The following is a 22500-nucleotide window of genomic DNA, read 5'->3' as shown; positions in this document are numbered from 1 at the left end:
CCCTTATGGACCTTACGCCTGGAGCCACCTGCTTTACTTCCTATAAACCCCTCCCACAAGCGTCACCTTCTCCACCAAAACATTGACCTGACCTGGGCTAGATTGATGCACAAGCTGCGAATTAGAGCCTCCCGCTACAGCGGGAATATGGAAGCTTCAACCTTGCCATAATCTTATCGAAAAACAAAAGACCTTTGCCAATGAAATCTATGCTGGGCTATTTCTTTTTGTCCTTTCTGTGAGAATTATCAATTTGGGGAGGGGGGGAATGCAGTTGGAGGAGATACATTGGACCGTCTTTAGCCAGATGCATGGCATCTGAAGATTTCAATATCTCCTGGGAGGGGGGAGAGCCCGTGGCTGGAGGACCTCAGAGGAACTCCCAGACGTGACCAGTAGGCACTTTTAGGAGGCTCTACATAAGAACATCAGAAGAGCGCCACTGGATCAGGCCATAGGCCCATCTAGTCCAGCTTCCTGTATCTCACAGCGGCCCACCACATGCCCCAGGGAGCATAAGAACATAAGAGCAGCCCCACTGGATCAGGCCAGAGGCCCATCTAGTCCAGCTTCCTGTATCTTACAGCGGCCCACCACATGCCCCAGGGAGCATAAGAACACAAGAGCAGCCCCACTGGATCAGGCCAAAGGCCCATCTAGTCCAGCTTCCTGTATCGCACAGCGGCCCACCACATGCCCCAGGGAGCATAAGAGCAGCCCCACTGGATCAGGCCATAGGCCCATCTAGTCCAGCTTCCTGTATCTCACAGCGGCCCACCACATGCCCCAGGGAGCATAAGAACATAAGAGCAGCCCCACTGGATCAGGCCAGAGGCCCATCTAGTCCAGCTTCCTGTATCTTACAGCGGCCCACCACATGCCCCAGGGAGCATAAGAACACAAGAGCAGCCCCACTGGATCAGGCCAAAGGCCCATCTAGTCCAGCTTCCTGTATCGCACAGCGGCCCACCACATGCCCCAGGGAGGATGAGGACATAAGAGCAGCCCCGCTGGATCAGGCCATAGGCCCATCTAGTCCAGCTTCCTGGATCTCACAGCGGCCCACCACATGCCCAAATGCACACCAAATTCCCCGAGGCCCTTCTGCTGTTTTGCTTATCTGTGGAAACAGGTGTCTGCAAGGGGTCCTGGAATGGATATCAAGAGCCCACTGTACAGTGATCCTCACCAGAGGCCCATCTGTCTTTCCTGGAGATCTTTCCTTAATGGGCACATGGTGGGAGCTGAACCTGGACCTCTCTGCACCAAATTGTCCCACGGAACTACAGACTCCTCGAAACACAGAATGTCAACTGCAGTTTCCATGGGGTTGGCAAGGCAGGGGTCCCTTTGTGACCCGCCTTTGTTCTGGGTCAGAAGTGGGAAGAGGCGATTTCAACGACCTTCCAGCGGAGCTTTCCACGGCTCGGGAAATGAATTCTACCCCAAGTCAGAGACGCTCCCCTGTGGAGAAGGGAATTCGGTTCTGGTTATCTTTGTTCAGAGAGGAGGGAGATAAACGGGGAGAGGATTCGGATGAGCGCTGCAAGAACAAGCAGGGGTACTCAGAGACAAACCCAGCGAGGACACGGCGAAATAACCGAGTGTGTTTAGCTTACAAAGAAGGAGATTAAGCGGCGGGGAGGGGAGGGCAGATCCGATGAAAGCGTGTTCAAATATTGAGCACAACCTGGAAATAAATTGGGGACATGGAGAGTCAAATTATGTGTGATTTTCAGTGGAGAGCAGGAAGCTTCTGTGAGTGCTCTTGAACAGAAGATGGAGCACATGGTGGGAAGATCCAGATCATGGCCACTGTGCAGGGATGGGGGGTCTTTAACTCTTTGTCCCCTCCCTAGACCTAATCGGGATTGTCCTCAGGGCTGGCCCAATTTCTCCTGAGGTGCCTGAGGCAGTGTGTCTAATGCTGCCCGCCCTTACCCAACAGATTCTGAGAGCTGGAATAAACCTTGAGGTCATCTATTCCAACCCCCTACTCAGTGCTGATGATATACCAGATTCTGCTTCTCAGACACTTCTTAGAGACTCCCTTGAGATGCTCTAGGGCTCGGCTGCTATTCTTGCTTCCTCTTTCACTCTGTTCCCCTTTGGCCATTCTAGCTGGTCACTCTCTTCTCCTCTGCACAACCCCTCATCAGCCACTCTAGCCTCTCCCTCTCCTGCTACTTGCTTTTCCTTCACACTCCCTCTTCTTCAATCACTCTAGCCTGCCACTCTCTTCTCCTCTGCACAACCCCTCATCAGCCACTCTAGCCTCTCCCTCTCCTGCTACTTGCTTTTCCTTCAGACTCCCTCTTCTTCAGTCACTCTAGCCTGCCACTCTCTTCTCCTCTGCACAACCCCTCATCAGCCACTCTAGCCTCTCCCTCTCCTGCTACTTGCTTTTCCTTCACACTCCCTCTTCTTCAATCACTCTAGCCTGCCACTCTCTTCTCCTCTGCACAACCCCTCATCAGCCACTCTAGCCTCTCCCTCTCCTGCTACTTGCTTTTCCTTCAGACTCCCTCTTCTTCAGTCACTCTAGCCTGCCACTCTCTTCTCCTCTGCACAACCCCTCATCAGCCACTCTAGCCTGCCCCTCTCCTGCTACTTGCTTTTCCTTCACACTCCCTCTTCTTCAGTCACTCTAGCCTGCCACTCTCTTCTCCTCTGCACACCCCCTCATCCCTTCCTTTTCCAATCTAGGGAGTGGGGGGGGGGGAAGCAGCAACAGGCCTCCCCTGATAAATCCATGGGGCAATTTGAACCCAAAAAGAGAAAGAGAGCATGCCTAGGAGTTTGCTCTATTCATCCTGAAGACACAGACATGCTAGTCTGTGATCCAGAGCACGAGTCCAGTAGGACTTCTCTAGAAAGAGTACTGTTTTGTGGCAAGGACCCCCTGCTTCAAATTGAAGTCAGACTCTTGCTTGGCATCCGCCCCAGTGATTAAAAGGGGAGCGTTAGAAAGGTAATTTAATCTTTAGCTTATTAACTGCAGCAATTCATCGTATTACAATTCTCCGGAAAACTCCACCCTGACTAATATGGGGGAGGGGATTCCAATTTTGATTCCATCTGACCTGGATTGTGTCTTCTCTCCAGTGGTTGACCACGAGTGGAAAGGCCTTCTCAGTGGCCACCTTGCTGGTGGGAGAAAGATTCTGTTTGTTCTCTGAAGAGTGATTAAAAAGGAGGGGAAAAAAAGTTCTGCCCTAATCCCCAAGAAGATTAAGCACTCTTATTAAGTGTGGGTTATTTTTAATTAAATTAATCAGAAAGAGAGCTCGTTAAAAAGAGCAGCTCAGGTTAACTTTGCGCTTTCCTTGTTCTTGAGGCCCATCTATGCATTCTTTTCTGTGATTGAAAACAAAAAAAAAGATTTATTTTTTTTAAGTCTGGAGATTGTGGGGGTGGGTGGGAAGAAAGGAGTTATGGTGTTCCAGTTATTGGCACAAGCCAATCGGCGATTTCAAGCCACCGCCGGGGCACAGATACGAACAAGAATGGTCCATTCGCAGTCTGATTAGAAGGAAGCAATGACTGATGGTGAGATGGAACCAAAGCCCAAATTGCCTTCCCAAACCTGGCCCAGAGACCTTATGCCCACTTCAAACTAGTTAGTTCCCCTCTTTACTCAAAATAGCTCTAATTCTGCAGAAAGCACCGCTGGGTACTGCCCTACCGCCATAGGTAGCTCACCTGTTCAACTTGCAGAGGTCCTCCTCCTTTACCTCTCCACCTTCTCTAGCACCATCTTGGTTCTGAGAAGCCACACACCAGTCTGTCTTCCTTCCTTCCATTCATTCATTCATTCATGCTCCTTCCTTCTACACCCATCCACTCTCACTACTCCAGGTATTACTTTTAACCCTGTAATGACCTGGCTGCCTCTAGTGGCTGCAGCTGTGCAACACTGCCGCTGCTCAAAGCCTAGGCTTTTAACCCCACGCTTGCCAGAGCAAGGGGCCACACCCTGCCTCCTCAAGGGATCTTGCGCATTTCCATGACACCAGCCTTGTGCTTGCAGGATCCTTTTAAATTACTTACAGTGCAAGCCTGTTCAAGTGTGCATCATCAGAACCAAGTTCCACTGTGGGGCTTACTCCCAGGAAAGTGTGCATAGGATTGCAGCCATAATGAACTCATTTCTGGTGGGGGACAGCAATTCTGGACTTGCTCACCTCAGTGGTTTAGCTTGCTTGAGCCACAGGACCCACTTAACTGATTGAGACATACAAAATTATGCAGGGGATGGACAGAGTGGATAGGGAGATGCTCTTTACACTCTCACATAATACCAGAACCAGGGGACATCCACTAAAATTGAGTGTTGGGCGGGTTAGGACAGACAAAAGAAAATATTTCTTTACTCAGCGCGTGGTCGGTCTGTGGAACTCCTTGCCACAGGATGTGGTGCTGGCGTCTAGCCTAGACACCTTTAAAAGGGGATTGGACGAGTTTCTGGAGGAAAAATCCATTATGGGGTACAAGCCATGATGTGTATGCGCAACCTCCTGATTTTAGGAATGGGTTAAGTCAGAATGCCAGATGTAGGGGAGAGCACCAGGATGAGGTCTCTTGTTATCTGGTGCTCCCTGGGGCATTTGGTGGGCCGCTGTGAGATACAGGAAGCTGGATTAGATGGGCCTTTGGCCTGATCCAGCGGGGCTGTTCTTATGTTCTTAACTACAATTCCCAGGAAGCCTTGCAGGTCTCTTGTTATCTGCTGTGCTCCCTGGGGCATTTGGTGGGCCGCTGTGAGATACAGGAAGCTGGACTAGATGGGCCTATGGCCTGATCCAGTGGGGCTGTTCTTATGTTCTTATGTTCTTATGTTTAACTGAATCAGGGCACACTGGCAGGGTGCCCGTTATGTTACCAGACAAGGCTGGAGAGGGCAGGGGATGGGACACCCCTTATCCTTGTCTCAGCTTCTGATGGGCTCAGTGGACATTTTCTGATACAGGTGGAGCCTGGTTGTTTTTGCTGAGTCAAGGCAGAGCTTACCGGTTTCTGCTGAGTCAGGGGGGGGAGTATTGAGTCACGTCAAGTCCTGGAAGCCCCATCCCCATGAGGTCTGACAGCAGCAAAGCAAGACCAAGTTTCAGGACCCCGGGCAGTTCCAAGCACACCACATCCTCCAGCAAGAGCCAGAAGGAGAATGAGGCCTTATATACCTCCCAGTCCAGACTCCCCAGACTCTTCCTCCCCTGCCTGGATAGCAGAGAGTAAAGGGACAGACCTCTGGCCTGGAGTCTTGCCTTTGTTCAGCCTGTCCCACTGCTGGCACTGAGGTGTAGCTCTAGGGAAGGTTAGGTTGCAATCCTAACCACACTTTCCTGAGAGTAAGCCCCCATTGAACGAAATAGGGCTTACCTCTGAATAGACCTGGTTAGGCTTGTGGCCTTAGTTGTTCAAGCTGGGCTCGCTCTGGTTCCCTGGCTCCTGGATGGTGGGCTCAGCCCAGGTTGGGACAGAGATCTGAGATAGGTATGGGGCTGGCCTTTTCACCCCAAGTGTTCCCCTCAGGGTCAGAGTCGGAGATACTGCTCAGGGTAGGCGTGAGGGCCCTCAACATTTGGGCCGATCAACCCAGCAGAGCCAGCTGTGTGGGGTCAACGGGCAAACAAATAACTCCCAAGCACGAAGCACTTGGTGGATCCCACAACAGAAACCCAAAACACCAAACTAAAATTCCTATTGACTACTTTGACTTACTGTATCTTCCACAGCTATATAGCTGGTTCTCCTAGCATTGGGCAGCAAGGCTGCAAAGTGCTTCCCCAGTTAGATTTCTGCCTTGCCGTGCCATCATGCAGAGAGAGAGAAGGCAGCCCTCCGTTTGGATACGCATCTGCTTTGTCTTGTCCAAACCTGTGATGCTGTAGCGCTGTAGAATAGCAATAAGAGTCTTGGCTGTGAAACAGAACAGAAAGTCTTGGTTGTGAAACAGAAAGTCCCCACTTGATGAAAACCCAGAAGGTCTCCTGGATACCAAGGGGTGGGGTGTTAGACACCAAGATCCACTGGAGAAGTGGCACCCACCATATGACCTGGAGTCTTGGAACCCAGGGCCCTGTACTCCTCACCCCCCCATTAGCTATGCTCGTGCCCTCAAGTCAGAGTTCATGACACCCACAAACAGGCTCTGGGGTTTTGTCAAGTCATATTCTTTAAGTCCCCCATTTGTTTAGCAGATTGAACTGAAAATATGGGGATAGCAGCTCTCACAGGTGAGAAGCTGCACCTGCTGAAATTCCCTCTTCTACACAACTGTTTAAAGGTCCAGGATTCCTAAAGTTGAAAGCTTTTCCCAGCCCCGCTGTGGACTAATTGAGGTGGGTTCAGTGGGAGACCAAGAGAGTTGGTCGGGGGTCTGGAAAACCAACCCTGCAGGGAAAAAGGTTGAAGGAGCTGGACATGTTTAACAAGGAGGAGAAATGACCGAAGAGGGTATGATAAGGAGACTCTTCAAAGCCCCGAAGGGCTGTCATCTAGGAGAGGGGGAACACATGCTCTCTGCTGCCCCAGAGGACACATCTTATGCGCTTAAGAGTGACAGAAGGATAGATTTGGGTCAAGCCTTAGGAGACATGTTTCCATGCTAACAGCGGTTTGGCATGGAAGCAATTATCTATTGGGATGGCTGTGTGCTCCAAGCAGAAGGGGGAAAGCTATCTGATGGGGAGGCTCTCATTCTTCCTCTCCTGCACTGAGCAGAAGGTCAGACTAGATAGCCTCTGGTAGTCACCCAACTCTACAGTCCATTGATAACGCACGCGAAGTTCCCCGAGCAGTCTAAATAATTATAAATGCAATGGGTGGTTATGAATATCAAAACAGGGACAGAAGACCTGCTGGATCAGGCCAAAGGCCCATCTAGTCCAGGTTGCTGGATCTCCCAGTGGCCCACCAGATGCCTCAGAGTGCCTACAAGACAAGAGAGCAGCAACCTGGTGCCCTCCCTTGTATCTGGCATTCAGAGGTGGTTGGCAACCTTCAGTCTCGAAAGACTATGGTATAAGCCTACAGCACCCGGTATTCCCAGGCGGTCTCCCATCCAAGTACTAACCAGGCCTGACCCTGCTTAGCTTCCGAGATCATGGTCTAAGCCTACAGCACCCGGTATTCCCAGGCAGTCTCCCATCCAAGTACTAACCAGGCCTGATGCTGCTTAGCTTCCCAGATCATGGTATAAGCCTACAGCACCCGGTATTCCCAGGCAGTCTCCCATCCAAGTACTAACCAGGCCTGACCCTGCTTATGTATTGGCAACCTTCAGTCTCGAAAGACTATGGTATCGCGCTCTGAAAGGTGGTTCTGGCACAGCGTCTAGTGTGGCTGAAAAGGAATGATCTCTCCCACCGTCGGAAGCAGCCCCTGGCGTCATGCTCTACGCCAATCGAGCAAAGACTTATAACCGGTAAACTGCTGCTTCCCGTGTTGTGCCGACGCCGTATGGCGAAGTTGGAGTGTCCTCTCCAGTGCGCGAAGCCTGGGTAAAGAAGGTATGGAGGATAGGCTGTTACCCATGCAGCAAATCCCCCCTCTCCACGTCGCTGGAATGGTCCAATGGAAAGGCAGAAGCCAATACGGTTGGTTCCAGCGGCGTCGCAGGAGTTGCCAGAACGTGACTGTGTTCAGCCATGAACTGCCTAAGGGACTCCGGCTCCTGATTTTGCCTCGAGGTTGACTCCTGAAGCCTTTTCCAGAACTGGATGTAGCCACAAGGCAGTGGAGGTTTGAGGTCAGAGTTTCCTTCTCTTAGATGAGCTGCCTTCCTAGGCTGACGAGTCCCATCTACCCGGTGGCTGTTTAGTCGCCTCTTACGACAAGTACAGCCAAACTGAGGGCCTATTCTTAGCCCCAGCCCCCAGGGCTAAGCCCCCTGCTTAGCTTCCAAGATCATGGTATAAGCCTACAGCACCCGGTATTCCCAGGCGGTCTCCCATCCAAGTACTGACCAGGCCTGACCCTACTTAGCTTCCAAGATCATGGTATAAGCCTACAGCACCCGGTATTCCCAGGCGGTCTCCCATCCAAGTACTAACCAGGCCTGACCCTGCTTAGCTTCCGAGATCAGACGAGATCGGGCATGTGCAGGGTAACAGTTGAGGTGGCCTTCTTCTAAAACCAGGAGGTTGTGTATACCTATCATGGCTTGTAACCTGTGATGGATTCCCTTTTAAAAGCATCTAGGCTAGATGCCGTCGCCACATCTTGTGGCAAGGAGTTCCGCAGATTGATAACACAGTGGGTGAAGATATATTTTCTTACGACTCTCCCGCCACTCAACTTTAGTGGATTCTAAATAGCTATAAATGCAAAGGGTGGTTGTGAACGGAACCCAAAGCAGATCTATGCACCAGGTTGGAAGCTTGTCCCTGAAGAGGACTTGGTGCCGTCTACCGGGTCAGGCTGGAATTTCAGACTGCAGCGCAAACCATATTCTTTCCGCCCCATCGCTGCTATTGAGGGTCATTTGAGTTCACGTTCCCAAGAAGTTTGGCATTTGCCGTTGGTGAAAAAGCGACAAGGAGCTCTCTTGGCCTTGTCACCCACTCCTGAGTCCCTGGGGTGCTCTTGGAGGTTTTTGCTGTGCCGACAATGAGTTGAACATGTCCTGGCCATCATCTCTGTTGGCTTCCAGGCAGCTTGATGACACATGTGCCCCCCTCTGGCCTTCCCCGTCGAGCGCGTCCCGATATTTGTCTCCAGTGAGCCATCCTTCTTGCGCCTGTGTTTGCCGGGCCTTGGGAGACAAACCAACCCTCCCCTGCTTTCCCCTTTGGTGAGACAAGCTCCTTTGCTCTGCCACGTTCGCTCCCCGGGCGAGGAGAGCTGCTTTTGTCTTCTGGTGCCTTTCATTCCATGAAATGTGATCTGTCACTCAGAACACGAGACTCTGATCCTCACCACGGCGCACACAGAGGAAGGGGGAAAGAGGTGACGGAATAACAGCGCTCATTTCGCACGGGCTGCGGCTCGCCTAACCCAACCGTAGCGTGTAACAAGCTCGAGTTCGTAACTGGGTTGCCTTCTTGGCCTCTTAGAGGTGGCTTTTTCCGATGAATTGAACAGCCCTTGTGACAGCCACCATTTTTAAGCCACCCTTCCCTGCTTTAGGAATCCTGATGGTGTGAACGTAAGAGGCGTAGACTCATGGAGTCAAAAGGGACCCACAAGATCATCTAGCCCACCCCTTGTCAGTACAGGCCATCCGCAACTACACAGCATCAGAAATCAAGTGCATCCTGGACACTGCGTCCCGGTCATCCCGGTGTCAGACATTTGTGTCTGTTTTCCTTGTGTCCCGGACATATGAATGGGCGGTTTTATCCAGGTTATTCCTAATATCTCCACGAGGGCTGCCTGATTGAGCCGCCGTGATTCAATTGTCCAGGACACAAAGAAAACGGACACAAATATCCGACACCGGGATGACCAGGACGCAGTGTCCAAGATGCATCAAAAGACGTATATTTGTATTAGATGTACTTTATATTTTTTTTATTGCAAAGGCAGGGGTAGTGTTAGGGCTATACTTATTGGGACTATATCTCGTCTCTGATGCAAGATTCAGACTGTTGCCAGCTGGGTGACCTCAAAAGTCGGCCAGGCTGGGCACCCCCTCTAACCCACCCCCTGCCTGTCCAGTGCTCACTGTGACCACTCCTACAACCAGGGTTTGGAGCAAAGGGTTTGGACCAAACCAGGGTTTGGAGCAACCAGGGTTTGGAGCAACCAGGGTTTGGCCAAAGGCTTCATGGAGAAAATAGGGTTGGAGGAGAGATTTCCTAAAGGGGCATGGCGTTTGCAGAGGCATTGGGGGGTTGGCCACTGCCAGACAAGTCATACAAAACAGCCAGGATGGTGTAGCGCTTCAGGAGTCAGACATCGACCTGAAAGATCCAGGTTCAAATCCCGACTCAGCCATGAAACTTCCTGGGTGACCTTGGGCAAGTCACGCTCTCTCAAGCCTCCCCTCTCCTACAGGGTTGCTGTGAGGACAAAAAGGAGGAGAGGGACTATCTATGTCACCCTGAGAGTATACTCCTTGGGTATGAAAAATGTGAAAAATAAATAACACAGGCCAACGCACTTAAAAGTTAGATCTGATCCTGGGTATATTTGGGGTGCTGATTGCATAAACGGCATTGGTTTTCCTCTACCACGCCCAGTTTCGGAGAGAGGGCACCGCCTTGTGAGTTGGTTCAAACAGCTTCTTCTTGGCAAAGCCTATCCTCACAAGGAAGCTGCTTGAACCCTTTACTACGCCACAGCTCCAAAATGAGACACGGGTGCCATTTTTGGAATCTGCACCCCAAATTCATAGAAAACCCACCATGGATTTTGAAAGAAAAATTTTCTGACCCTCACTTTTGCAGGCCTGTCTAAATAAATGTTGATGGCCCAATTCACCAAACCAACTCTCCACGCCCCCCCCCCCCCACCAGTCATCTAGGAGAGGGGGAATACATGCTCTCTGCTGCCCCAGAGGACACAGACATCTCCAATTTAATGATCATTAACTGTGAATTTATGAGATGGGGGGAGGCTTTTCAAGCTCCCCACCTTCACCTCCGTACAATTCACCCCCGACTGGTTTTCTTCCCAGCCTGGCATCCCATAATGTCTAATAAAAACTCTCCGCTCCTGCAAAGCAGCAAAGCCTTGTCATCTATCCACAGTAATGTGGGGGCTTCTCTGTAGCTTGACAGCCCCGGGGAAAAATCTGCTGGGTGTTGCAGTTCTAATATCAGATTATTTTACATCCAAATTGAATCACGGCGGCTCAATCAGGCAGCCCTCGTGGAGATCTTAGGAATAACCTGGATAAACCGCCCATTCGTTCCACCTCTAACTCTCAGTGGTAAATGTCCAAGTTTAAGAGCTCATCCCAATAGCTAAGGCCCAAGAAGTCGGACAAAAACCATCAAAAAACCCCAACTTTAAATGCCTTGGAGTGTTCCCATCTCTGGTCACCAATGGTCTCCTTCAAAACTTTCTTGAGATGCATCTTTCCACGAAGTGCATTTCAGCCCAGTCGCTGCGCCTGGGCGGCCATAGTTTAAAACAAGCACATAAAAGTAGAAAAGGGGGAGCTAAAAATAGCCCAGGTAAATATACAAGGTGTATCCAAACTTGATCCTTTGAGTGTTGATTCAGAAGTGAGTTCCACCAGCTCCCACTGTCTCCTCCTTCTTGAGTGAAATGAAGGGGAGGAAAAATCCACCCACTCTCCTCCCTGGGGGGGCACAATCAAAGCTTACCTTCTTGCTTCCTTCTGTCTGCCCCATTCCCCTTTCTGATCTATCTGTCCATCGGCATCTCCTCCTCTACCCACGTGCGTAGGGGAGGCAGAGCGGACTGGTACCTCAGTACCTTAGGTAAATGTCTCACAGCCCAATCCTATCCACCTTTTCCTGGGAGTAAGCCCCATTGACTGTAATGGGTCTTACTTCTGAGTAGATATGCATAGGATTGGACTGTCAGTTGGCTTTCTGCTGAGCTGGGTGCTTCTTCTTAGCTAAGGACTTTTTTTTGGAGGGGGGGGGAGTTTCCAAGGCCACCCTGGAGGAAATCAATCACCCATGGTTGGTTGGCAACCTTCAGTCTTGAAAGACTATGGTATAAGCCTACAGCAGCCGGTATTCCCAGGCGGTCTCCCATCCAAGTACTAACCAGGCCTGACCCTGCTTAGCATCCGAGATCATGGTATAAGCCTACAGCGCCCGGTATTCCCAGGCGGTCTCCCATCCAAGTACTAACCAGGCCTGACCCTGCTTAGCTTCCCAGATCATGGTATAAGCCTACAGCACCCGGTATTCCCAGGTGGTCTCCCATCCAAGTACTAACCAGGCCTGACTCTGCTTAGCTTCCGAGATCATGGTATAAGCCTACAGCACCCGGTATTCCCAGGCGGTCTCCCATCCAAGTACTAACCAGGCCTGACCCTGCTTAGCTTCCCAGATCAGATGAGATCGGGCATGAGCAGTTGCTGCCAATCACCCATACTGGTATAGGGAGCTATGCTCTGCCCTGCCCACCCTCCACTGGGTCAGGTCCCCACTGAAATTGCCTTCAAGTGCTTCCCAACGACTTTTCTCCTCTGCTCTGCTTTGTACGCATCAACTTACTCGCAGGATCAGTCGTGGCTTCTGGGGTTTTTAGCTGGCTGAAGTTTTAGCATGTTGTCCCTTCTCAAAGACAAAGTAAAGGGTAATGTATTGCTGTTTCATGTTCCAAATTACACCCTCCGCTTTGCACAGATTTATTTTAAGCATGTCCCTCCGTGCACTTATTAAATAGGTCTATCGCGTTTGATTGGAGCTCAATGCCCAGTCTCTTTAGGTTAGCTTGGGAGACCAGATTTTGAACACAGAACCAAGCAAAGCCCTGTCGTCTTCTGCTCGATTTAGGGGAGACAAATCACCTCCATTTTACAAAGCATTGCGATTTTCCCAGCAGCAGCATTTAAAACAAGACCACGCCATGGTTGGTTTTGCACGAATTTGTGCAATAAAACCGTTCATTATTCCTGAGCAGATCGGAGACCATTTGATTTAAGTTGGGTTGGAAATGAAGTTTGTCTTTTTTCGGCTCTCATTTCCTTGGCCACAAAGATGGTTGTGGGATACGTGATTGCTTTTGCCCAGAACATATGAGAACACACGAGAGAAGGAATTTGGAGTTCTAGTGAACATCAAACTCAGATTCCAGCAGACCATAATTAGCCTTTTGCCCAAAATCCCACTCGTTTTGGCGCAAGAAATGGATTGGATCGGACCTTCAACCGGACCGAAAGCCTGCCTTGAAAGTTGAATAATACATTTTATTTTTTTTTTCCACTTTGAATATTTATTTCTATTTTAAATAAATAGAGGCGGGGCGGCCATTTCTCAGACAGGCCTGCGCCAAGCAGCGGGTTGAACTGGATGACCTCCAAGATGCCCTTCCAACTCTGAGATTCTGTGAAATAAATAGAATTGATGCTTGCCTGCAGCATGGCTGCCAGCCAGGGTCGACCAGCCTGTCATTTTGTTTTGTTGGTAAAGTTGCCTCTTCGCAGGAGACCCAAAGCCAGATCAAAGCCGGAATTAAACCAACATATGAGCAATTAAAAACACACACAGAGAGAGAGAGAGAGAGAGAGAGAGAGAGAGACTTAGGCACCATAAAACATAATTAGCAAAATAATGAAACATAAAGGAAAGATCTACAACACAAACGCATCAACTGTCATTGAAAACAGGAAGTTTAGTAGTCACCACCAAGGAGGTCCTCCCTTGTGTCCTCCCATGTGTGCTCCCATGTGTGAAGTATGTGTGAAGATCATACTTCAGACAGTCAGGGGACATTCAAGAGGTTGGCAACCTTCAGTCTCGAAAGACTATGGTATAAGCCTGCACCACCTGGTATTCCCAGATGGTCTCCCATCCAAGTACTAACCAGTCCTGACCCTGCTTAGATTCCGAGATCATGGTAGAAGCCTGCAGCACCCGGTATTCCCAGGCGGTCTCCCATCCAAGTACTAACCAAGCCTGACCCTGCTTAGCTTCCCAGATCATGGTATAAGCCTACAGCACCCGGTATTCCCAGGCGGTCTCCCATCCAAGTACTAACCAGGCCTGACCCTGCTTAGCTTCCCAGATCATGGTATAAGCCTACAGCACCCGGTATTCCCAGGCGGTCTCCCATCCAAGTACTAACCAGGCCTGACCCTGCTTAGCTTCCAAGATCAAACATCATAATGCCTGACATCTGATGCCAAGGTCGGGCATCAGAGGACTTCCTGTCAAATGGTTTCAAGGGATAGCTATAGTCATAGAAGAAGATGGACCTTTATGAACTCTGGTTGCATGAGGTTTGAGGCCTCCTTCAGTTGCAGAGAAAGTGGTTCTCACCCATTTAGCACCGGGACACACTTTTTAGAATGAGAATCTGTCAGGACCCACCGGAAATGATGTCATGACCCAAAGTGACCTCATCAAGCAGGAACATTTTTAACTATCCTCGGCTGCAATCCTACCCACACTTACCCAGGAGTCAGTCCCATTGGTTATCATGGTTAAGAGTATCTTCATAGCAGCCTGTTAAACGTATAGATCTGTGACATTTCTCCAAATGTCTAATCGGTAGCATCAAGTCTAATATATTAAAAATAAAATACTGAAATAAACGGGGACCCACCCAAAATGGGCTCACGATCCACCTAGGGGGTCCCGACCCACAGTTTGAGAAACGCTGAGTTAGATGAATAAGGGGGTAGCTTCCTATGTTAACTTAAAAAGTCACCTTTCGGGGAGGGGCTCCAGTGAACATGGGATTCAAGCATTCACATCAAGCAAGAATGGCTAAGCCAGCTCTATTCAACCTTTGTCATCTCCCGGCACACTGACAAGGCGCTAGAATTGTCATCAGTTGTTTTTTTTTGGCACTTGAAAAGGCACACCATGCTGCTGGGGGGAGGTTTGCAACCCCCAAGGGCACTATTAACAAATGACCCTCCCTCAAACTCCCACGGCGCACCTGCAGACCATTCACGGCTCACCAATGCGCCAGGGCACACTGGTTCAACACGGCTGGGCTAGACATTTCCTTTCCCTTACCTCTGATGGTTCCTTCACAAAGATCTTCGGAGAACTCCATGTCCTCCGAAGGACGTTGCGCCGAGGATGTAGTTCTCCAGCTGAGCAAGGGCCAGATTTGGAGTTAGCCTGAAACTCAGAACCCGCTCATCTCTCGTCGGTGAGGTATTCCCACCCCGGCTCCAGTTTTTGCTTGCTTTTGCTTCTTACGTAACTGCTTAAAGACCCTCTAGAGATGTCCAAGACCTTCAGGCAAGGACAAGGAGGCAGCCAGGAATGGGCACCTCCCGAGATGAGCAATTCAACCAGCAGAGATGATTCTTGGACAGGGTTGTTAAGGAAGGCTCAGGGCAACAGTACTCATTGCGCAAGAGCAAGCCTGCAAGCTTGCAGCTCTTCCTGTGAGTAAGTCCCGTTGGACTCTTGTGACTCCTGTGAGTAAGTCCCACTGGGGGCTTACTTCTGAGTAGGCATACCCTGGATCACACTGCTAGTTTGCCTCTCTTGCAACAGCAAGGCTGAAACAAAGTTCTTTCCGTCCCACACCCCAGCACTGAAGAGTAGCGATGCCTCTCTTGACTCTGCTCGCCCTTAGATTCTCCATGGGCAGCTCCCACCTTTCACCCTTTCATCTCAGTACCGCATCTATCTAATCAGCGCTCTCTGGTTTAACTCTAGCACCTCCCTTGTTCCTGTTGACCTCTGGCTTTCAGAAGCACATCAACCCAAAAGGCAACGAAACAGCATCTGCCACCACCGGTCCAAGATGCCCTACAGTGGCCAGCTCCTTTCCACTGGAGGACTTTGCTATCTCAGACACTTCCCCTGGACCACCTGATTCCCCCCCAGAATGGGTTCCACCATCTTGACTCTCACAAAAACCAAGATGGCAGCACCCAAATCTCGTGAGAGATAGGAGCAGGCAGGAGGGGCAACTGGGAAGATCCCATGGTGCCTTTGTCAGCCTGACGCACACTTTGGGAACCCCGTGACCACTTGTGCGGCTGAAGGGGGCCTGGAGGGATGCTGTGTCCGCAGGTGGCACTGTGTTCGCCATTTTTTTCGAAGCTGGTGACCATTCCCTTTGCTTTGCTTTGGATAGCATTTTCTCCCCCCCCCCCAAGTGGGGGCACAGGTGCTCGAAATGGCAGCTTCCCCCCACCTCCCAGCGGCTCTCAAAGTCGTATGCCTCTCCAACAAGCCGGCCACTTTGTCTGCTTAAAGCGGGCAGGTTCCCCCCCCCACCCTGCAGTGACTTGTTCCATTCGAATGGCTGCAAGAGGGCAGGGACTGGAAGCATTTGTGGCAACATCACATCGGCGCAGTTACTTCCAGGTGGGCAGCAAGCATGACCCGGGACGGCAGAGTCACCACCTGCACGGCTGCCCTGCAATAAAGCGTAACCTGGGAGTAGAGAGGGCAGGGGGGCTTTGGTCCTGGGAAAGCAGCCCCTTCCTCCCCCTGTCTTTTCCCCGCAGGCCTGTCTGATGTTGCCACCATGCAAATGGCTGCAGGGCAGAAATGAAGGGTGCTTGAAGGAAGCTGTCAATCCTGATAGATATGCCTGGAGAAGCGGGGATGGAAGAGGGCAACTGTGAAACACTGAACTTTGCCAAGGCAGCAGTTTTACTGCCTGGCAGTTTTTTTTTCCCAGAGAAAAGGAGTCTTTCGTCTCCCTGAATATGCAACACTTTGCCCGTGCGAAGCCTCAATGCCTTCTGACAGCTGACGCGGAGGTCAGGAGAACATCATCACCTGTTCTCCAGGTGTAGCCGGACAAGGCACGGAATGTAGCCACACAAGGCAGGCAAGGAGTGCTTCCACTTGGGCTTCTGGTCTCGCCGGCCGGTCCCGCAGTCACCCCACAGAAGGGCTACGGTCCCTCCGTACCACCAGATGTGACATGATTTGAGGACTCTGGAGACAGACTCTCCCGCATTGCTGAGCCCCGCCTGTTTCGCTCCATCGGGGCACACGCTTCCCAGGGAAGGCCCAAGACCTTTGGGCTTCTGATGGGGTGTGCCCTACGCTGCTCAACCTAAAGCAGGTGATATGCCAGCCTCTGTTCCTTCCGCTCCCTGGATTGGGAGGAGCGAAAGAGGAAGTTGGTCTGCAACACTCTAGCCCGCCACTAGGGGAGCGAAAGAGGAAGTTGGTCTGCAACACTCTAGCCCGCCACTCTACTCCTCCGTACGTACTTATCTGCTTTGCCTCCCCCACCTTTGCCAATCCAGGGAGCGAGAGGAGGTGGGAGCAACTGGGTGGATGGAGGTGGGGACGCCCCATCCATCTGAGCATCTCGCTCAGCTCTTTGGATCCTGTGCACCTCTCCAAAAAATCAAGACAAATGGCTGGCTGTATCCCTGCACGTGCCTGACCTTGTCTGATCTTGGAAGCTAAGCAGAGTCAGGCCTGGTTAGTATTTGGATGGGAGACCGCCTGGGAATACCAGGTGCTGTAGGCTTATACCATAGTCTTTCCAGACTGAAGGTTGCCAACCATCACTTTCAAGCAATGTTTTAAGGCTTCCAATTGCCAGAACCTATTAAAGAGGAGGGAGGCTAAGCCACCCTTTTGCAGCCATGCACGGGGTGATGGGGAAAACATGGCAGGCGTAATTCCCCATCGCCACTGGGTCTTCACCACTCCCCCTCCCTCCACCCCACACACGAGAGCTCCTTATTATTGCATTAAATAAAAAAAAATTGTGACCGGAGAAGAGCATCGAATCCCTGACCCTCCTTCTCTGTTATTTCATTGCCTGGCCTCTCGAGTGGACCATTTATCAGTTCTGCTTTCTGCAGAGCTGCTGGGTAAATTTCTCTCCCGGGGTCAAATATCTCCCTGTTCACCTTTAGAGGGAAACTCAGGTCGTTTTCTCAGGCCAGGTGGTCTACGGGCAGCAGAAACAGAAGGGCACACAAAAAACAACCAGAAATGTGTCAGCTGTTGTATCCCGGTGTTGCAATTTCAGCACACACACACACCTCCTCTCCTTAATTTGACCCTATAAGGGGGGGATCAGGAGGTACTATCTTCCTAAGACAAGCCAGGATGTTGTAGTTGTTCTGGAGTTGGAGACAGACCTGGAAGATCCAGGTTCAAATCCCCACTCAGTCATGAAGCCTGGGTGATCTTGGGTCAGTCACTCTCTCTCTCTCTCTCTCTGCCTCACCAACCTTGCAGGGTTGTTGTGAAGACAAAAGAGGGGGAGGAACTTTGTACACCGCCGGGTGTTCCTCAGAGGAAGGGTGGTATAAAAATGTGAAAAATAAATATGGAGATGGGAGACTGAGCAGAGAGAGTTCAAGGCCTCCCAGTGACCAAACTGCTGCCCTTATGTGACGTTTGGGTGTCACGTGTAGCTTGGCCCACCGCCACCAAACCCCTTTGAAAAGCGGAATGCAAATATGGTAAAGAGGCTCAGTCCCTGAAACCGAGCAGGAAGAACCTCTGGAAACTTCCTGGTCCCTCCCCACACCAGGAACCCCACACTCCTCAGTCCCTGCACATAAGGGCTGGCAGTGGGCAAGATGGCATGCGACCGAAAGGAGGCAAAAAGGAGCAAGGTGGCAGACTCAGTCCACACTCTCCTAGCGGGAAGGTGGAGATCAGAAATCCCTGGGGAAGCTTCAGGCTACCTGTGATGGCCATCAGAGCAACCTCTCCTCTTGGAGCTGTTCCTTATTGGCCCCTTCACCTGCAACCGCCCAGCCTTGCCTGAATGCAACAGCTCTGAGAAGGCATCCAGTTATGATGGGATGTGCCACGGCTTCATAGGCTCTCCGGCTAATACCGCCGGCTCTTGATTTATCGAGATCAACAGCCCCGTTCATCAATTGAGCCAGGTTTGCGGCCCCCCGCTGTGCCAGGGTGGCCACCTGGGGCATTTGGTGGGCCGCTGTGAGAGACAGGAAGCTGGACTAGATGGGCCTATGGCCTGATCCAGCGGGGCTGCTCTTATGTTCTTATGCTCCCTGGGGCATTTGGTGGGCCGCTGTGAGATACAGGAAGCTGGACTAGATGGGCCTATGGCCTGATCCAGCGGGGCTGCTCTTATGTTCTTATGCTCCCTGGGGCATTTGGTGGGCCGCTGTGAGATACAGGAAGCTGGACTAGATGGGCCTATGGCCTGATCCAGTGGGGCTGCTCTTATGTTCTTATGCTCCCTGGGGCATTTGGTGGGGCCGCTGTGAGGTACAGGAAGCTGGACTAGATGGGGCTACGGCCTGATCCAGCGGGGCTGCTCTTATGTTCTTATGCTCCCTGGGGCATTTGGTGGGCCGCTGTGAGATACAGGAAGCTGGACTAGATGGGCCTATGGCCTGATCCAGTGGGGTTCTTCTTATGTTCTTATGTTCAGTACGAGGTTTTCTATGGTGTGCAAATGTTTCGTCTCTCTCTGAGCCTCTCTTCTGTCTCAATGATCCTCATTCCAGGAACCAGGGGTCCTGTCTAAGGGCCCTTTTCAAAGCAATAACAACATTTAGTGCTTGTTGGCTGGCTGTCAGGTGTTTCCAAGTACAGTACTTCACATACACACTCACTCACTCTCTCTCTCTCTCCCCCCCCCCCCGTCTAATCTGTGCAACAGCTCTCGAGGTGTGGGTGGGGAGGAGATAACAACAGCTTGTTGAGAACCCATTTGTGAGTTGGCGGCAGAGGCAAGGTTTGAAAGGAGAGATCAGGGTCGGTCTTACGACCCAGGGGGGCCCAATTTTGTGTGTTGGGAGGGGCACAACATTTTGTGTGTGGGGGGGGCAGCTTTACAGCCAAGGTCTATTCGGATCTTTGAAACGTCAATAACATTTATTATAGACTTGCCTCAAGGGACTTGGGACTCGAGGGACTTGAGGACTCGAGTCCCTCAAGGGACTTGGCTGAGCCAAGTTGCCAAGTTGCCTGAGCCCCTTGCCTCGGGTGGAGACTACATTGGGGGGGGCAGTGAATGCCTGCCTGCCCTTTGCTTCCTTCCCGCCACCCTCCTGTGCCTTGACCCCCATCTACCTTCTCCTGCCCGTCACCAGATTTTGTTCCACGACTGCCGCCACAGCGATCTGCTGACCGTCCTTGTCTCTCTGTTTACAGAGGATGAGTTGCGGTTACATTCTGTGCACCGTGCTCCTCTCGGTGGCCGTCCTCCTGGCCGTCACCGTCACCGGGGCCATCCTCTTCATGAACCACTACCACACGCCCGTCACCGAATCCCCGCCCGTCATCAGCACCAACCCAGACGAGGCCAACGCCTTGGTCACCATCGAGAAAGCGGACGGCTCTCGGGTCAACATATTCATCGACCCAAACTGCCCGGAGCAGGGCAACGGCTTCACCCGCTTGGAGGGTCTCCAGTCTTCCCTCCTGAGGGCTGTGTCGGACCACGACGCCGAGACCAAGTCCTCCAAAGGGCAGGAGAGGGCCTTGCTCGTGGGCCTGTCCGACGAGGTCTCCAAGCTGCTCAGCCACGCCACGCAGCTGCGGGCAGACTGCGATGCTTTGAAGAAGGGCCACAGCGCCATGGGGCAAGAGTTGAACGCCTTGCAGAATGAGCAGGAGCGCCTCATACAGGTAAGGAAATGGAGTGAAGTGGCAAGATGCAACCATCTGGAACCCCACAGGATATACGTTGGGGGAGGCAGTGATTGAGTCTTCAACTCGGGCAATTTTCTTAGGGATAGGGCTGTACGATCGGGAGTCCGGGTCTCAACTTTATAACAATCTTATTATTATCCCCCACAGAGGCCTTGGTCTCTAAGCCCCTCACTAACTTTCCAGTGAATGGAAGTCACCTGGTAGTGCTGCCCAATTGGAAGTAGAGAAGGCCATCTGTATCCATAGGAGGTTGGTTCCACGGTGCCCCGTGGATACCAAAATCAGTGGATAATGAGATCCACTGGGGAGGCAAGGTCAAAGTGCCGCAATAACTTACCTGGAGGCTGTGCTGGCCTGCCAACCTCCTCAGAAGGCCTCCTGGACGCAATCAGAAGCATATCTGGTTTGTGTTAGCAATGTCTGGTCAGAGGGCGTCGTGAGACACAGGGAGGCTGCACCCAAACTCCCCAAGCCTCAGAACAGCTCCTGGATGTGCCTGGAAGAGTTACTGACATAAACCGGAAGTGGTCCACAGAAAAAGAAGGTTCACTGTATCAAAACCCAACCCCGAAATTACAAGGGCAGGGCTTGAGGATGTCACAGGATTGCCAACCCTAGGAAAATGGGAAGCTTTCCCCAAGCAGATCCCAGCACTGGGTCAAAAATGGCTGGAGGTCACCTTTGCCACCTGGCCTTCTGAGAAGCTGGAGGAAGGTGGTCATTTGGGATAAACGGGTAACCTTTTCACCAGGATACACGCCACCATCTTTGAGCAACGATCCCCTTTTCCTCCCATCCTGACATCAAATGCCTCAGGCCCCAAACGTGGTGAAGGCTTTCCAGGGCAGGAGGGCATCTGGGTTTGCAAGAAGCCCTGAAAGGGTTTTGCATGGAGCTCCTCATTGGGGAGGGCTGCAGGAAAAGGGGGAAAAGGAGTCAACTGCAAAAAGACATAACCCCAACCTGCTTTGCACGTAAGGCCTGAACTAATTTGCACGAAAAGAAGCCGGAGAGTGGCGAGCCCTCAGGATATTGGCTTACCTCGGTGAACTTCTTTTGCATTTCGATTGAGGCCATCAAAGGCAGCCCTGCCAATTCAGCACCGATGCCTGGGGCAAGGTTAGAGAGAAAGACAGAACACCCATTACTTCCCCTGCGCCGCAGCGAACGTGCGTAGCCCAGAAACAAAATGGCCAACCCTTCCTGCGGCGCCCGCGCGAGGCCCCCAAGCTTGCTTTCGGAGAGTCTCCGATGACATCTGGCTGAAACGTGCCAGGGAACGGGCCAAAGTGACCACGGTTGGGTTTATCGGAGCCGAGGAGAACTCGGATGGGAGACTCTGGAATCGTGCCGAGCAAAATTCTCTGTACTCACCACTGACATCCTTTTGCATGGAAAGAGTCACCGAATGGCACTGAGTATTAAATTTTGGAGTACAAAAATAAAACAATTGGGAGTCGAGCCTGATTTACTTGGCCGTTTGTCACAAGACGAGGCATTTCGGCTCATTAAAGAGAGACTCCTGGACATTCATACTTCCAATATTTTATAGGCTGCCAACAACATTTGTTCACCATTACACTTTCATTTACCGATTAGAGTAGGGGAAATCCCCAACTATTTATATACATTTTGGAATGTCCAAAAAACTAGAAGGGCCTTTTCGATGGCCCGTAGTAACTCCATTCCATCTGCTGTTCTCTGGGGCAGATTTAATGGTACTCCTCTTCATGAAATAATTTGTCCATGTTCTCAGCGTGTCGTAGAAACGTTAGCCCATCTTCTTTTCCATTGTCTGCTTCATTATGAGGCCAGGAGGAAATATCCAGTTCTCCAACCCTACCTCAATTTTTTCTTGGAGGACTCTGTGATATTGCAAGCCTTATTAGCGTCCACTGACCCTAACACCATTTTTCAGATAGCCACATCTATCTCCCAAATTGTGGCGTCCAATTTGAAGCGTGCCCCCATTTCTTTGAAGTCTCTGAATTCTGGGAGTTAATTGCAAGTTGGTATGTTATAGCATGTACGCACTACTGAAACAGAGACACCTGCGTTGGCTCGGTCATGTTGTGAGAATGGACGATGGCCAGATCCCAAAGGATCTCCTCTATGGAGAACTCGTACAAGGAAAACGCCCTACAGGTAGACCACAGCTGCAATAAAAGGACATCTGCAAGAGGGATCTGAAGGCCTTAGGAGTGGACCTCAACAGGTGGGAAACCCTGGCCTCTGAGCGGCCCACTTGGAGGCAGGCTGTGCAGCATGGCCTTTCCCAGTTTGAAGAGACACTTGGCCAACAGTCTGAGGCTAAGAG

The 22500-nt window shown here is 51.3% G+C and overlaps 1 protein-coding gene and 1 pseudogene across 1 annotated transcript in view; one reads left to right on the top strand and one right to left on the bottom strand.

Annotated features, from left to right (window-relative positions):
• FIBCD1 (fibrinogen C domain containing 1) overlaps window positions 1-22500 on the top strand; it is a 64429-nt gene that overhangs the window by 6311 nt on the left and 35618 nt on the right. The window contains exon 2 of the mRNA XM_066610862.1: window positions 19683-20159. Within this exon, the coding sequence (XP_066466959.1) occupies window positions 19683-20159 (477 nt within the window). The remainder of the gene's footprint in view (window positions 1-19682; window positions 20160-22500) is intronic.
• Window positions 8006-8119, bottom strand: LOC136635801 (5S ribosomal RNA; annotated as a pseudogene).

Source organism: Tiliqua scincoides, chromosome 16 (assembly GCF_035046505.1).
Source record: "Tiliqua scincoides isolate rTilSci1 chromosome 16, rTilSci1.hap2, whole genome shotgun sequence".
NCBI lineage: Eukaryota > Metazoa > Chordata > Lepidosauria > Squamata > Scincidae > Tiliqua > Tiliqua scincoides.
This window is presented reverse-complemented; position numbering and strand designations above follow the sequence as displayed.